At 44.7% G+C, this 17,175-nt stretch overlaps 1 protein-coding gene across 2 annotated transcripts in view; it reads right to left on the reverse strand.

Annotated features, from left to right (window-relative positions):
* ADAMTS17 (ADAM metallopeptidase with thrombospondin type 1 motif 17) overlaps window positions 1–17,175 on the reverse strand; it is a 336,180-nt gene that overhangs the window by 260,309 nt on the left and 58,696 nt on the right. For both annotated transcript variants that reach the window (XM_045795391.2, XM_087856712.1), the window contains exons 5-6: window positions 3,869–3,952; window positions 2,965–3,122 (exon numbers count right to left, since the gene is read on the reverse strand). In XM_045795391.2, coding sequence (XP_045651347.2) covers window positions 2,965–3,122; window positions 3,869–3,952 — 242 coding nt within the window. The remainder of the gene's footprint in view (window positions 1–2,964; window positions 3,123–3,868; window positions 3,953–17,175) is intronic.

The raw sequence follows: 17,175 nt of genomic DNA on the forward strand, positions 1-17,175 counted from the left end.
ATGAGTCCTGCTGCTGCGAACATAGGTACACACATATCTCTTTGAAACCCTCCTTTCAATGCTTCTGGGTCTCTGCTCAGAAGTAGGATTGCTGGAACAAGCGTAATTCTGTGTTTAGTATTTTGGGGATGCATTTAATATTTCCCACCAACAGTGCACAAGGGTTCCAGTTTCTCTGCATCCTGACAATGCTCGTTACTTTCCGTTTTGTTTGTTTTTGGTAGGAGCAAAACCTAATGTAACCTTATGGGTGAGAGATGTAAAAAAAAAAAAAAAAAAAAAAAAAAAGGCGACATTTTTACACAAAATATTTCCCGTACAGTAAATGAGTTTATTGGAGGCAGGAAGCAGAACAGAAAGCCAGAACGCCTAACTGGCAGCCTTCTCAGGCTGAGGGCGCGTTCACGTCTGCAGACAGCATTTTGTGAAAAGGCTAAACCAGAAGCGTTGTCAATACTGATTTCAGTAAGACTTACTGCCTCTGAAAAATAAATGGTGGGGGGAGCTACTCGTTCCCAAACCAAGACCGCTTGCAGCGCATCCTCGACCCAGACAAGGCAGGAAACTGCAGGAAAGAGATGACATCGGGAAAGATCTCACAAACACCAGAATTTGCACATTTTATCTAGTTTTGGTACGAACCACTTTCAAAGTAGTGACCTGGGAAGTTTGGTTGGATATTCCAAAGATGATGTTATTTAGAGTTCTTCTCTAGGACCTCACTTAATTAGCATTTGGAAAATCAGTCGCGTGAATTTATAGTTGCACGCGGACAGGGTTCCCAAGGACTCTTCCCTGCTCTCCAAATCAAATCCACTCTCAAAGGGTGCTATGTTTCACCCCAGCACTGCACTCCTCGGGGTGCTTTACAGAAAGCCCCACAGGCTCCAAAAACCATTTCAAAGTGCCTGGCAACCTCTGGCCAGTGAGCACAAGGGGGGAGGGGGTGGTGACAGAGCCACTGGGGGAGATGGTACCTGGAGGTTCCCAGCACTCCCTGGGGTGGGCAAACCCAGATCCAAAGCAAGAACCGGCTCCGGCTCATTGCTTGTCCTTGGTGCCTGGTAGGGCCCCGGCCGGATGGCAATCAGTATTATTGGATAGATGTCTGTTCACATGTCCCATCGTACATTTAATCACATCCCGTAGGGCAGCAGGTGCTCTCATAAGGGGTGAGTGTGCTACAGAGCACTTTAACCCTGTGGGGCGGGCAACTGATGCATCGTCCACAAGGGTGATGAGGTGTCTCGTGGCAGCAATGAGCATGCTCTGGGTTTTTTTAAGAGGAGAAGGTTATGCAGTTGCCTTGCCTGGTGCCTGGGGATAAGGTGTCAGAACTCCCCCAGCCAGCTTCGGGATGTCCCTGGGCCAGGGGCTTACAGTACGTGGCTCAAGAGAGACACAAGAGAGCCTTTCTGGCCCCTTTTAAAGGGGCAGGCTGTCTCAAACAAGCAGAATGGTAAAGTGCTCCTCTCCACAACTTTATCTTTGAACTCAGGAGGAAACAAACAAACAAACAAAAAAAGATATATAATTTGAAAAGTAGTTTCCTTAAATTAATTTTTTAAAATTCCTTAAAATTCACAATGGACAGATTCATAGCAAGTCTAATAACATTTTGATATTTTAATCTAACATATTAAAATTATCAAGAAACACTTCTGCCCATTCTGTAAAGGGGGTTTTTGGTGTGAACACATAACACATTCTACTTACAGCGTGGAAGTAAAGCAACCCAAGCAAACTGGGTTTTTCAGAGAGGTTTGAGACATAAGGGAAAAGTGAAAGAGCCACATCCATATCTGTTGTGGGTTAAACTGTGTCCCCAAACACAGCTGTTCAAGTCCTCACCCCTGGTAGCTGTACCTGTGAATGCGAACTTATTTGGAAACAGGGTCAGTGCAGGTGTAAGAGCAAGTTAAGATGAGGTCCCACTGGGCTCAGCTGGGCCCTAATCCAAGGACCGGTGTTCTAATGAGAAGAGGGAAACTGGGACCGAGGGAGGAAGCTACAGGACAGCGTGACAGCGCAAAAGAGGTCGGAGCCATGCGTCTATAAGACAAGGGATCCCAAAGATGTCAGGCCACCGCTGGAAGTTAGGAAGAAGGAAGCAAGGATCCTTTCCTGGAGCCTGCAGAGAGAGCACAGCCCTGCCCACACCTTGATCTTGGACTTCTGGCCTCCGAAACAGTACGAGAACGCATTCCTGTCGTCTCAAGCCCCCCAGCCTATGGGAATGTGTTACTGAAGCCCTGGCAAACGAAGATAGCATAGCTGCTGCCTGTGCGGAAGCCTGTGTGGTTTCTGTTGTCTGCTGCCGGGCCCCTGGCGTCCCTCTCTGTCTGGAAAAGTCCAGCCCTGTGGTCTAGAGAGCACTCGGCTGCTTACTTGCAACAGAACGTCCAGGGGAATTCCCCAGGCATCTCTGCCGACCGCGGCTGTCCCAGGAGTGTCCCTGGGGCTGGCGCCGTGCACAGCACACGTGTGCCTGCGTGGACTGCCTCCCACAGGGAGCTCGGGGTATCCATTCTCCCCCTAGGAGCGTGCTCAAGCCAGGTGAGAGGCAGCCTTGAACACAGGTTAGCTCTTTCCTGGAGAGCATTCTATTCGGTGCCTGGGAGAGATAGTAGATGCATTTTCTTGGAAGCTTTAAGACGCTTGGGTAGCCAGGATTTCGGTACTTTTATGTTAATAACAACAACGGCAGCAATTGTGGCTAACTCTTACTGCGTCCTTACTTCGGGCCAGGCACTATGAAAAGCGCTTCCCGTGCTCACCCTCGTAACTCAGGGTTAGGTACTGTAATATATCCCCATTTTACTGATGAAGAATCCAAGGCTCAGAGAGCTGGCCCAAGGTCTGATTTCCAAGCCTGAATTCCTAGCAAACTGTCCTCTTGTCCTCTCCAAAGAGGGACATGTCTTCCCCGTCGCATGTGCAGCTGCAGACCAAATCCCGCCTCACCTGGTAACAAACACAGCGGCATCCACAGGGGGTGTATCATCCTTCCCTCCTGGAACCTGATTGTTGCCGAGGTACCGGGCTCCTCCGTATTCCTCATTCTGCCAGTGACAGAAGCTCTCCAGGGACCGCTCACCATGGTGCCCAATGGACAATTTGGCCTAAAAGAAATCGGGGTGGGTGGGGGCAGTTAAAGAAGCAAACACCCAGGGAAGCCGGAGTTTATGTTTGGAATATAGCGTGGGGACAGCTGCTTGCTGGGACATCATTCAGGGCTGTGCTTCTCCCAGATACAATCCTAATGCTGCTAGGAAGGGGCACAGACCAAAGGGAGGCCAGGCCTTATTTGTAAGTTCGAATGAAGACTATGTTATTAAAGAAAAATATTCTTTTTTTTTGTTTTTCAAACTGAACTGTGTATCCAAACAAGCATTGGTCTCTCATTTTCAAGTTCATTGCCAGACTCTGCAAGTAACATTATTATGTGGGAATGCACTCAACTCAAAAACCAGAAAACAATACTAGAGTGAATCCAAATTTGGCCTGAGGCTGGAATATAGCTCCAGAAGGGTAGCCAGGGGTTTCCAAACACCTCACCATCTAGACTTGCACATGTGAGATGTGCCAGGAGTGCTGGAGGGATGCACACAGGCCCAGTGCTCAGGGATCCCTCAAAATCCCAAGCAGATAATGTGCACACCAAGATTCTAGTACCAGTACCTGCCCTCCTCCCATTGGACGTCCCCAGACCCTGGCCCAGGGCACACGGTTGCCATCTGCAAAGCCTGAGAGGGCAGATAAGACCCGACAACCATCTACACTCCTCCTTAGCACTCCTCAGCAACTAGGAAACTTCCAGACCAGTTACGCCACCTGCGTGCTCTGACGGGTGCCCAAGGGGACTTACAGGTCGTTGTCGCAGCAGGACGAGCTTGGTAACTTGAATGTTCACCTTACTTCCGAGGCTCTGGTGCTGAAACATATTGTATACCTGCCAAGAGAGAAAAAAGAATTATGATGTAAATATAAAAATTAATAAAAATACAGTGGTATCCTCAATGGGATCCTGGAACAGACAAAAGATGTTAGGTAAAAACTAAGGACGTCTGCATTAACTACTGACTCTAGTCAATAATAATCAGTCAGAATTCCACAAAATAATCCAATGGACAGAGGATCTGAACAGTTTTTCAAAGAAGACATACCAATAGCCAACAGACACATGAAAAGATGCTCAATCATCAGAGAAATACATATCAAAACCACAATGAGACACGACCTTACACCTGTCAGAATGACTAGCATCAAAAAGACAAGAAATAACAAGTGTTGGCAAGGATGGTGGTAGAGGAAAAGGAGCTGTCGTGCACTATTGGTGGGAAGGTAAATTGGTGTAGCCACTGTGGAAAACAGTATGCAAGTTCCTCCAAAAATTAAAAATAGAATACCAGATGGTCCCGTAATTCCACTACTGGGTATTTACCGAAAGAAAATGAAAACACTACTTTGAAAAGATGTGTGCACCCCTATGTTTATTGCAATATTATTTAGCCAAGAAGGTATGGAAGAAACCCAAGTGTCGATCGATAGAGGAACGGATAAAGAGGCAGTATACATACATACGATGGGACATTATTCAGCCATAAGAGGAATGAGACCTTGCCATTTGGGACGATATGGATGGACCCAGAGAGAATTATACTAAGTGAAGTAAGTCAGACAGAGACAAATTCCACATGATTTCCCTCATATGTGGAATCTAAAAAACGAAATGAGCAAACAAACAAAAACAGACTCTTAAATACAGAGAACAAACTGATGGTTCCCAGAGGGGAGGAGCGTGGGGGGATGAGTGAAATAGATAAAGGGGATTAAAAGGTATAAAATTCCAGTTATAAAATAAATAAATCATGAAGATGGAAAGTACAGCATAGGAAATATAGTCAGTAAGATTGTAATAACATTGTTTGGGGACAGATGGTAATTACACTTATCATGGTGGACACTGAATAATGTATAGAATTATTGAATCGATATGTTGTACATCTGAAATGTAACACTGTATGTTAATTATGCTTCAATATAAAATAATAATCATGTATCAATATTGGTCCATTAGTTATACCATACTATTGTAAGATGTTAAAAAGAGGATGGGGCGCCTGGGTGGCACAGCGGTTAAGCGTCTGCCTTCGGCTCAGGGCGTGATCCCGGCGTTATGGGATCGAGCCCCACATCAGGCTCCTCCGCTATGAGCCTGCTTCTTCCTCTCCTACTCCCCCTGCTTGTGTTCCCTCTCTCGCTGGCTGTCTCTATCTCTGTCACATAAATAAATAAAATCTTTAAAAAAAAAAAAAAGAGGAGAAATGGTGTATGGGAACTCTCTGTACTGTTTGTTCAATTTTTCTATAAATCTAAAACAAAATACAAATAAAATATAAATTTTTATAAATAAGATAGAAATTACGTTCATTAAAAATTATATTAATTAAAAAGAATTAAAAACCAGCTTGCATTTTTCAAGTACAAAAAATTTAAAGAAAGAATAATTTTATGAAATTTAATTTTCAGTGTTCTTAAAGTCTTATTAGAACAACAAAATATTTACACACACACACACCCAGGAACTAAGACCCAGATTTTATTAAAAAAGCCTCCTGAGGGGCACCTGGATGGCTCAGCTGGTTGAGCATCCGACTCTTGATTTAGGCTCAGGTCATGATCTTGGGGTCACAGGACTGGGCTCTGTGTCAGGCTCCACACTCAGTGGGGAGTCTACTTGAAGATTCTCCCTCTCCCTCTGGCCCTCCCCCCATGCTCACTCTCTCTCTAAAATAAATAAATAAATAAATAAATAAATAAATAAATAAATAAATAAATAAATAAATATTTTTAAAAAGGCCTTCTGAGACCCCAAAATTCCCATAAATATTAATTCCCAAAAGAAATATGCACATGATAGAAAACTCTGGAATCACACACACACGTGTGCATATATCCACAAAGCTAAGCTGGAAATCAGTTGTTTGGGGGGGGAAAAAAAAAAGCACAGAACAGCAGATTCCAAAAGAAAGAATGGGTGATAGAAAACTGATAGAAAACTCAATACTCCCATCTGGGCCTTTATACAGGAGGTTGAAGGGGACCTTCAAGAAGGGGAAGGGGGAGGTCAATGCCTGTGGCCGTCTGCCACGTGTCAGCCTGTGTCATCTCTAACCCTCATCAAAACCCATCAAGGTCAGTATCTCCACCACCTTTGGCTCATCAAGAGAAAGCCACCTGCTCAAGACCCACAGCCAGTCAACAACGACCCCAATTCCTATCCAGGCTTGTCCAGCAATAAGGCCATATTCTTCCTTTATTCCCTGAAGTCCTCATTCTAACCACAGTGCATCATGGAGACGGAGTTATAGTAACAAAAGCAGATTTGTCCCTCTCAGTTTTGCACATCTTGTTGGTAGAAGGACCTCAGTATCAAAGGAAAGTGTTTCAAGGGGAATCAAAGGAAAGTGTTTCAAGGGGAAGAGAGATAGGAAATCTCAAACAAAGCAGAGGAACCAAAGTTGACATGGACGGAAAAAGCCCATTGAACGTGACAATCCCCGGGTCCTTCTCCAGTAGTATGGACAAAGCAGGATGCGGGGGGTATAACGGGATAGATCACGTACGTGGGAGAAGAAGACATGGAGAGAACAGGGATGAGAGTCTTTTGAACACCTGGGGAAATACTTCTGCTTCATTGCGTCCTGGTTTTTCCTTTGTTTCTTCCAGTTTCATTGAGATATGATTGATATATAACATTGTATTATTTTTAGGCGTACAACATGATTTGATACATGTATATACTGCGAGATGATCACCACAAGAAGTTCAGTTAACCCCATCACCTCGCATAGTTACAATTTGTTTTCTTGTGATGAGAACTTTCAAGATCCACTCTTAGGAACTTTCGAACATATGCTACAGTATTACTAACCATAGTCACCTTGTTGTACATTAGATCCCCAAGACTTATATTATAACTGGAAACTTGCACCTTTTGACCCCCTTCACCCATTGCCCACCCCCATCTCCGGCAACCAGCAAACTCTTCTCTGTATTTAGGAGTTCAGCCTTCCACATGTAAGTGAGATCACACAGTACTTATTTTTCTCTGACTTATTTCACTTGGTTTTGAAACTTCTACTTTTTCTTTTCTCCTGATAGACACAATCTAGAAGGGAGGATCTTCCAGCAGGGGCATTAACACCTTCTCCTGTTGGTACTGTGTTCTTCGGTGCGTCAGCCGGAAATAAAGCACCCACCAGAGCGGACAGCATAGCCACAGTTAATTCAGGCCGTGTGAAGCCGGACACAGCATCTAGCATTCAAACGTCAGAAGCCAGGCACGCACAATGTTTGAGCATCTGTGTGACAAAGGAATTAGCTGTGTCCTTGCTTGGATCTTACTGTTTGAAAACTATTATTAAAAGAAAATCTTTGTGTAACTTAATTTTTCCCTCAAGGAAAAATAGAACACATTTAGTTGTTCTGTTCTCACTACCCCCACCCCCCAATTTATTGCCCCAAGACCAAAATAGCAGTCATTTTTTCTTTTTCCTTTCTTTCTTTCTTTTTTTTTTTTTTTTTTACACTGGACCATCTGTAGGCCAATTCTGAAGTCATGTCTTAATTACCTATCCCCAAACCTGGGTGAAGAAGAGGAAAACACATAACTTTTTCCTTGTTTTGGTATTTTGAGAACCGCCCAATGGCTACGACTCAAATTCTTCCAGAAATATTCAGCAGTAGGATTGGGCCCAAACTGGAAAACCTCAAATCAAAACATGAAAAATAGGAAGAATGAAAACCTGCAGTTCTGAGGAAGAAAATTCAAGTCACACAGGATTTCAAGGTACAATCTGATCATTGCCTAGAACGTCAACACCAGCCAAAGATGTTAAAGGATATTATTTAAGAAAGGTTTAAAGGACTAACACAGTAAAGCAATTTTCAGTGGAATTGTGACAGGCCACAGAAAAGCTGCACAAAGAACCGACAGAAGAGAGTGCAAATTTCAGGAAGGAAAAACTACAGGAACCACCTCCCTTGGCAGAACCTTCCATTTCCTCCTCGCTGGGCTGATGACAGTCCTGTGCAGTCTATATAACCACTACCCCAAAGTCTCAGTTGCTTCCCTTGGGGCAAATGTTCAAAAAGGATGGGAGATGGAGGGAAGACGAAGGTTCCAACTTCAGGGGCTGGAGGCAGGGCTGGGAAAGGGGACAGTTTAATGGGTACAGAGTTTCAGGTTTGCAAGAGGACAAAGTTCTAGAGATGGGTTGCACAACCATGTGAATATACCTCCTACCGAACTGCACACTCACAAATGGCTGAGATGGTAAATTGAACGTGTATTTCACCGCAATGAGAATTTTCTGAATTCATGTTTTGAAAGACGCTCTAAGCTCTAGCGACATCTCCAGCAAGCCCGAAGGCAGGCATTTCCCCTCGACGTGTCCCTAGGGTGCGCGCGTCCAGGAAAGCAGATCTGGGAGTGACCGCGGCCAGAGCACCTCGTCACCTGACGTGAGCCGTCCCACGCTCCCACAGAGCTCAGCCGAGCGCAGACAGAGCAGACGCTCAGCATCTCCCGGGGGGCCCGGAGCCAAGCCAGGCAAGCCAGACGAAAATCTGACGACAGCCACAAACACAAAGCAGCAGGCCCCAAAGACATGTAACGAAGTCTCCTCGTCTTTTTTTCCCATGGAAATTCACGCTCAGGAGAAGTCCTGGAGGCGGCGGCCATATGATGTTGAGGGAGACACCTGGTTGGGCAAGGAACGGCACGGCCAATCGTCTGGAAATTCTGTCTCCGGCGTCCAGCTCTGGCTGCGTCCTGGCAAGTGTTCAGAGCCCTGGCTGCATTTGTCACATTTCCTTGGCAGCCTGGGGGCCGAGCCAGGGGGGACCCGCTGCCAGCAGCGCAATGCAGCTCTCCTGGCTGGGCGACTTGGGGACACGGGCAGGGAGGGGGCGGACAGGGCCAGAGAAGAAGCAGGTGATGGGGACGCGTGGGGAGGAGCTGTGCAGAGGGCCCATGCAGGGCTCCCCAAGAGCACCACCTACCTGTGCTACTCAGGGCCTCCCCAGGGACATTCCGTGCCCACTGGGGCCCTCGTACGGGAAAAGACTCTTTCTCCAGCACCATGCCCCTGAGTGGGGTCCCTGAAGCGGCAGCACCAACATCACCCGGGCATTTGCTGGAAATGCATTCTGGAGCCTACCCCAGAACCACTGAGCCCAAGGCCCTGGGGGTGGGCCTGGCCACCTGCATTTTACAATCCCCCCCGCCGCCCACCCCCTGGGCGGCTTCCCCCAGATGGCTGCTGGTGTGTGGGAACCAGCGAGTGCTCTAACACCATGACAGTTTCTCTGGGCACCAGAGAGAGGCTTGTTGTCTGTTTCGCATGGTAATTGAGTAAAATTGATGTCATTTTTCCTCCAAACAGAACTTGCCTGGAACATCTCACGTTTTCATTTCACTCCACGGTTGTTAAGGAAGCTAAAAACAACCAAAGCTCCGGCAAGTGGCCCCATTTTCCACTTGGGCTGCCCAAACCCCGGGTTTCTGGGGTCAACGCCACCTGTTTCCGTCTGCAATTTGTCGTTTAAAATATTCCTGCTCCCGTGTCACTACCACCCACCCTCCAACCACAGAAAAGCCAAGAGATGGACATGAAAGGGCACGACAGCACACTTGGAAAAGGGACAAAGCCAAGTCCAGGGGACCATGCTGCAGCCTGCTGCCGGCTCAAAGACCCAGTCTGGCAGAGGCTTCTCCCTCCCTGGGTACCTGTGCAGGTAAGCGGTTTGCCAGGGACCCAGAGCCTGGAGCAGGACTCCAGCTTCCTGGATAAGAGTCAGGCAGAGGGGTTTTTTAAAAACATAAATCAGTGCCTGCCACTCACTCTTGTGTTTCCGCCCCTGCTGTAGCTTCCAGTCGCACGCGCACTGAAGCCCTCTCCCAATGCCCTGGAGTACTAGACTGTGAGGTCAGCTGGCTGGCACACCCCTCACTGTGCCCCCTCCCCATCACCTACCAGAAACTGACTCTTTCTGGGCCCCCCAGATGCCAGGCTGACCTCGTCTGGCTAGCTCCTTAGTGCCTGCCCTGTCACTTCTCACAGAGGTGACCTGACCGCCTCGCTCACTTGCTATTGCCTGGATCTCTGTATAGCAGTTTGTAAATTTTACCGATTTGTGTGCTGAACACTGTCTGGTTGGTCCCCCTGCATGAGCTCCATGGGAATGGGACCTGTCAAGGTCCTGATTCTATCCTTAGACCCTAGAAGAGCCCCTAGTGCACATGAGGTACCCAGTAAATACAGCTGAATAGAATTAATGAGTGAACCTCTTTTTAGCTTATTTTTAATTACAGTAAATACACATAACATAAAATTTAGCATCTTAACCACTTTTAAGTATACAGCTCAGTAGTGTTAAATGCATTCATGTTACTGTATAACGATCACCACCATCCATCCACAGAACTCATTCATCTTGCAAAACTGAAACTCTGCACCCATTAAATGCTAACTCCCCATTCCCCCTCCTCCCCTGCCCTTGGCAGCCCCCATTCTACTTTCTGTCTCTATGAATGTGATGACTTCAGGCGCCTCATCTAAGTGGAATAATGCAGTATCTGTCCTTTTGTGATTGGCTTATTTTACTTAGCAGAATATCCTCAAGGTTCATCCATGTGGTAGCCTATATCTGAACTCCATCGTTTTTTAAGGCTGACGAATATTCCATAGTATGGAGAAACCACACTCTGTTTATCCATTGATCCATCTGTGGACACTTGGGTTGCTTCCTCCTCTTGGCTATTATGAACAATTCTCCTATGAACACGGGTGTACAAATACCTGTTTATGACACTAACTTCCCTTCTTTTGGGTATATATACACTCAGAAGCAGAACTGCTGGATGGTAGTTCATTTTTACTTTTTTTTTTTTTTTGGAAACCACCAGTCTGTTTCCATACGACTGCAGCATTTTACAGTTCTACCGACACATCAAGGGTTTCATTTCTCCACATCCACTCTGCTTGCTATTGTATGTACTTTTAAATAATAGCATCCTAATCAAAATGGTTGAAAGGCAGTGGGAGATACAGGCTTCCAGTTTTATGGGAATGAACAAGCCACGGGGGTGAAAGGTTCAGCAGAGGGAACACAGTCATTAGTACTGTAATAGTGTTGTATGGTCACATAGCATAACTCAGAGTTGTCAAATCACTATGTTGTACATTTGAAACTGTCCTATTGTGTGTCAACTCTACTCAAAATACATAGATAGATAAATAATAATAGCCTAATGGTAATGAAGTGGTATCTCGTTGTGGTTTTCATTTGCATTTCCCTAATCATCACTGACACTGAACATCTTTTCTGGTATTTATTGGCCACTTCTGGATCTTCTTTGGAGAAACGCCTATTCCAGTCCTTTTGCCAATTTTTAAATCAATTTGGTTTTTTTTTTTTTTTTGGTGGTTGTTGCATTTTAGGAGTTTTCTATATTCTGGATATTATCAAATATGTATTTGCAAGTATTTTTCTCTCGTTCTATGAGTTGCGTTTTGACTCCACTGATGGTGTCCTTTGATGCACAAATGTTTTTAAATTTGATGAAGTCAAATTTGATGTCAACTTTGAGGATGATGCCTTTGGTGTCATAGTCAAAAAGTCACTGCCAAATCCAATGTCATGAAGTTTTTCCGCTTTGTTTTCTTCTAGGGGTTTTATAGTTTTAGCTCTGATACATTCAGGTCTTTAATCCATTTCAAATTAATTGCTGTATATTGTATTAGGTAAAGGTCCAATGTCATTCTTTTTCATGTGAATATCCAATTTTCTCAGCACCATTTATTGGAAAGACGAACATTTCCCCCATCGAATGGTCTTGGCACCCTTGTTGAAAATCATTTGACCATATACGTCAGGGTTTATTTCTAGGCTCTCTCTATATTTGTCTTTATGCCAGCACAACTGTGTTTTGATTACTTTAGCTTTGTAGTAAATTTTGAAGTCAGGAAGTGCAGAGTCCTCCAACTCAGTTCTTTCTCAAGATTATTTTGGCTATTCAAGGTCCCTTGAGATTGCATGAGCATTTTAGGGTGAATTTCTCCATTTCTGCAAAGACAAATATTGTTGGGACTTTACTGCACTGCACCTACAGAGGCTCTGGGTAGTACTGACATCTTAAAAAAAAGTCTTCCAACCCATGAACATGGATGTCTTTCCAGTCCTTTCCATTTTCTTAAATTTCTTTCACTAATGTTTGGTAGTTTTTAGTGTACAAGTCTTTCACCTCTTTTTTTCACTTAATTACTAAGTATCTGTTCTTGATGCTACTGCAAATGAAAATGCTTTTCTTGATTGCCTTTTGGATTGTCCATTGTTAGGTATAGAAGTTCTACTGATCTGTGTGTAGTGGTTTTGTATCCTGCTACTCTGCTGAATTATTCTATAAGTTCTAAAATTTGAAGAGAGAAAGTTTTAGGATTTTCTACATATAGGATCCTGTCATCTGTGAATAGAGATAATTTCACTTCTTCCTTTCCTATTGGATGCCTTTTCTTTCTTTTTCTTGTGTAACTGTTTTGGCTAGGACTACCGATGTTATGTCAAATAGAAGTGGTGAAAACAAGCATCCTTGCTTTGTTCTTCATCTTAGAGGAAAAACTTACAGGCTTTCAACCTTGAGTACGAGGTTCACTATGGATTTTTCATCTATGTTATATGATGTTGAGGTAGTTACTTTCTATTCCTAGTTTGTTGGGTGTTTGTTTTATTGGAAAGGTATTGAATCTTGTCAAATTCTTTTTCTAAATCAGTTGAAATGATCATGTGTTTCCTCCCTTTGTTCTGTTAATGTGGTATGTTGCATTGATTGATGGTTGCATGTGGAACCATCCCTGCATTCTGGGCATACCTCCCACTTTGTCATGGTGTATCATTCTTTTAATATGCTGCTGAGTTTGGTTTGCTAGTATTATGGTGAGGACATTTACATGAATATTCACAAAGTAAAAAATTTTTTTTAATTCATAAAGAACTGTGGTTTTCTTTTCTTGTAGTGTCTTCATCAGACTTTGTAAGGGCAATCAGTCTCTTAGACTTAGGAAGTGTTCTTTCCTCTTCAGTTCTTTGGGTGAGTTTGAGGAGGATTGACTTGTTTGCTCTGCTTAAAATGTTTGGCATAATTCACTGGTGAACTGTCAGATCCAAGGGATTTTTTGGTCAGATTTTTGAATCTACTGATTCAATCTCCTTACTAGTTCCAGGTCTTCTGATTTTCTATTTCTTCATGATAAAGTCTTCGGTTCTGTGATTCTAGGAATCCAATCAGGTCATCAAGGTTATCCAATCTGTTGGTGTACAATGGTTTATAGTAGTCTCTTAGAATGCCTTTCACTGCTGTAGAATTGGTAGTCGTGTGCCCACTTTTGTTTCTAACTTTGGTAATTTGAGTCTTCTTGTTCATCCCTCTAGCTACAGGTTTGTTGATTTTGTTAATTCTTCCAAAGAATCAGCTCTTGGCATTGTTGATTTTCTCTGTTTTTCTATTTTTTATTTATCTCTGCTCTAATCTTTATTATTCCCTTCCTTCTGCTAGCTTTGAGTTTAGTTTGTTGTTCTTCTCCTAGTTCCCTAAGTTTTAAAGTAAGGTTGCTGATTTGAGAGCGTTCTTCTTTTTTTTTTTTAATGTGAGCATTTACAACTATACATTTCTCACTGGGTACTACTTTTGCGGTATTCCATAAGCTTTGATGTGTTGTGTTTCCGTCATTACGCATCTGTATGTATTTTCTCATTTCCCCTGTTATTTCTCCCTTGACCCATGGATTTAGAGTATGTTGTTTAATTTCCACATATTTGTGGATTTTCTAGTTTTCCTTCTGTTACTCATTTCTAACTTAATCCCACTGTGGTCAGGAGAAGATACTTTGTATGGTATCTTTTAAATCTGTTAAGACTTAATCTGTAGCCTCAGATAGGATATGTCCTGGAGAATGTCCCATGTGCACTTGAAAATAAGGACTATTCTGTTGTTGTTGTGGCGGGTTCTGTATGTCTGTTAGATCGAGTTGGTTTATTGTGTTTGTCCAAGTCCTCTCTTTCCTTACTTATCTTCTGTCTAGTTGGCCTATCCGCCATTGACAGTGAGGGGGGTTGAAGACTCTATTATAACTGTGTATTTCTCCCTTCAATTCTACCAATTTCTGCTTCACATATTTTGATGGTCTGTTATTAAATGCAAAAAGACTTAAAATTGTTATATTTTCTTGCTGTATTGAAACTTTTAAAATGTATGGTATCCTTCTTCAACCCTTTTTTGATTAAAGTCCATTTTGTGTGATATTACTACAGCCACTTTTCTGCTTTCTTATGGTTACGATTTGTGTGGGATATCTTTCTCCATCCTTTTGGTTTCAACTTATTTGTGTCTTTGGATCTCAGGTGAGTCTCTTGTAAACAGCATATAGTTGGATATACATTTTAATCCATCCCGCAGATCTTTTTTTTTTAAGATTTTATTTATTTATTTGACAGAGAGAGAGAGAGAGAGTGAGCACACAAGGAGGGGTGCAGCAGGCAGAGGGAGAAGGAGAAACAGGCTCCCCGCTGAGCAAAGAGCCTGACATGGGGCCCAATCCAAGGACCCTGGGATCATGACCTGAGACAGATGCTTAATGGACTGAGCCACCCAGGTGCCGCTAGCCTGCTGATCTTTTGATTGGAGAATTCAATCCATTTACATTTAAGGTAATTACTGATCAAGGAGGGACTTACTTCTGTATTTTACTATTTGTTTTCAATATGCTTTATAGCCTTTTTTGTCCCTCATTTCCTGCCTTACTTTTTTGTGTTTAGTTGATTTTTTTATAGTGAAACTTTCTAATTCCTCTCTCATTTTCTTTTTTTCTTTTCTTTTTTTAGAGAGAAAGAGAGTGGAGGGAGAGGCAAAAAGGGAGAAAGAGAAGCAGGCTCAAGCAGGCTCCTCCATGCCCAGATCAGAGCCCAAAGCAGGGCTCACTCTTACAACCCTTGAGATCATGACCTGAGCCGAAATCAAGAATCCGCCACTTAACCGACTGAGCCACCTAGATGCCCTCCTTTCTCATTTTCCTTTGTGTATATTCTGTAGCTATTTTCTTTGTGGTTACTATGGGGAGTATACTTAACATCCTAGAATTATAATACTCTAATTTGAATTTATACCAGCTTAAATTCAATAGCATAAAAAATCTCTGCTGCAAGACAGCTCTTAAAAAACAAATAAATATGGAATTATAACTCGAGATGAGGACCAAGTGTAAAAGCAGACTGCTATGATAAAGAAACCAGGCTGGCGTTTTCAGAGGGGTCAGCAAGGAGAGCCCCTCTGTGGGGACATTGACCCAGAACCCTCAAAGATAGAGAAGCTAGCTTGATAAGGAGCAGGGAGGGGCACCTGGGTGGCTCAGTCGTTAAGTGTCTGCCTTCGGCTCAGGGCATGATCCCAGGGTCTGGGATCGAGCCCCGCATCAGGCTCCTCTGCTGGGAGGCTGCTTCTTCCTCTCCCACTCCCCCTACCTGTGTTCCCTCTCTCGCTGGCTGTCTCTCTTTCTGTCAAATAAATAAATAAAATCTTAAAAAAAAAATAAGATAAGGAGTGGTGAGAAGAGCATTCCTGATGAAGACAAACCACGAGTCACAGAAGAGCTTGGGGCACCTGAGAAAGAGGCCCACATGGCAGGAGTTCAGTGTTGACATGGAGAAGGGAATCACGTCCAGGAGCAGCAGGTGGTCCCAGCTCCACAGCCCGGGAGGGCCATGCAAAACGGAGCATTCCCAATCCACTGCACAGGAAGCCACAGAAGGGCTTAGCGTGGCTTAGTAACAAAGTCCTAATTCTGTTGGACGAAGCTCTTGCTGGCCATTCTGTGGCAAGGAATCAAGAGGGAAGAAAATGAACATGAGGAGCCCAGCAAGGCAGCTACTGCAGTGGCCAAGGCCAGAGATAACAACAGGCAGTCCAGGGTGGAGACAGAGAGAAACAACGGCCCCAGACACGCCTGCGACCTTGAACAGGTGAGACAGGAGTCCCTCAGCCCGTGGACTTGCTCACTGGCTGCGTACCCTGACTACAGCACTCCCCACAAGCTTCCATTTCCTTCTCTGTAAGATGGGAATATAATGAAATCCACTGGGTATGAGGAGGAGAAATAACCCAGCTACTCATCACAGATGTCCACTCCTTTTCTTCCTCTCAGACACGTGCCATCAGGCCTCTGGTTGGCACTGATCTAATTCACACACACATCACAACCATGAGAGGCTAAGAAAGTTGCAAGCAAACACGTGACATCCAATTCGGCCAGCTCTGAACGTGTTACCAAGGCCCTACGAGTGCCCAGGCTTGCCTTGGGACAGGAGCCTGTCTAGAGGTAGCCTCAAGAGTCTGAGCGGCAAGCGTGGGCAGGCAGCTCTCTACCCAGAGACCCCAAGTGGGAAAGTGGGGAGGGTGTGGGAACCTGGATGTCGGCACCTAACGATGCTACTTCTGCAGCCTGGAAACAAACATGTCGCAAGGAAGGTAGCTCTGCTCCAGCAGATTCCCTTCCAAATCCACGGAAGCTAGGGAAACAGAGCCAGTTCAATCCCGCGGGCCCACAGGAAACACCCTGATGGGAGAGAGGCGGGCTGGCTGACCTCACCTCCCCGCTCGCTGCACCTGGGGACCTGTCTAATGACAGGGCTCCTCATCCAGGCCACAATCCTTTCCCATCCTCCTGGCTTAAAGAAGATCTCACTTCCTAACAGAAATCCCTTGGCTAACACAGCCACAGGAAGAACAGAATCCTTTGGATTTTCAACACTCGGGTTTGAGTGCCTGGAGGATGGTAGTGGTGGAGGGTGGTCTAGCTCAAAACAAGGTACCGTGTCTGCACACAACGTGTCTTTAAGCTTGCTGAAAGGCGACCCACCGGGACAATGCCAGAAACCAGCTCCCGGGGCCGAGAGTCTGTGGAAGTGGGTCCAGAGACTCTGCTCTCCTTTGCTTTCTGGCCTCACCAGACTGGCCAAGAAACCGCAGCGGAGGGGACCGGAGGGTTCGGTATTAGCACACACATGCCAGACGCCCTTCACCACAGTGGCCCCGCTCTGAGTGGGTAGGCCTCATCA

This window comes from Ursus americanus, chromosome 28 (assembly GCF_024610735.1).
Source record: "Ursus americanus isolate L20-20 chromosome 28, mUrsAme1.1.p, whole genome shotgun sequence".
NCBI lineage: Eukaryota > Metazoa > Chordata > Mammalia > Carnivora > Ursidae > Ursus > Ursus americanus.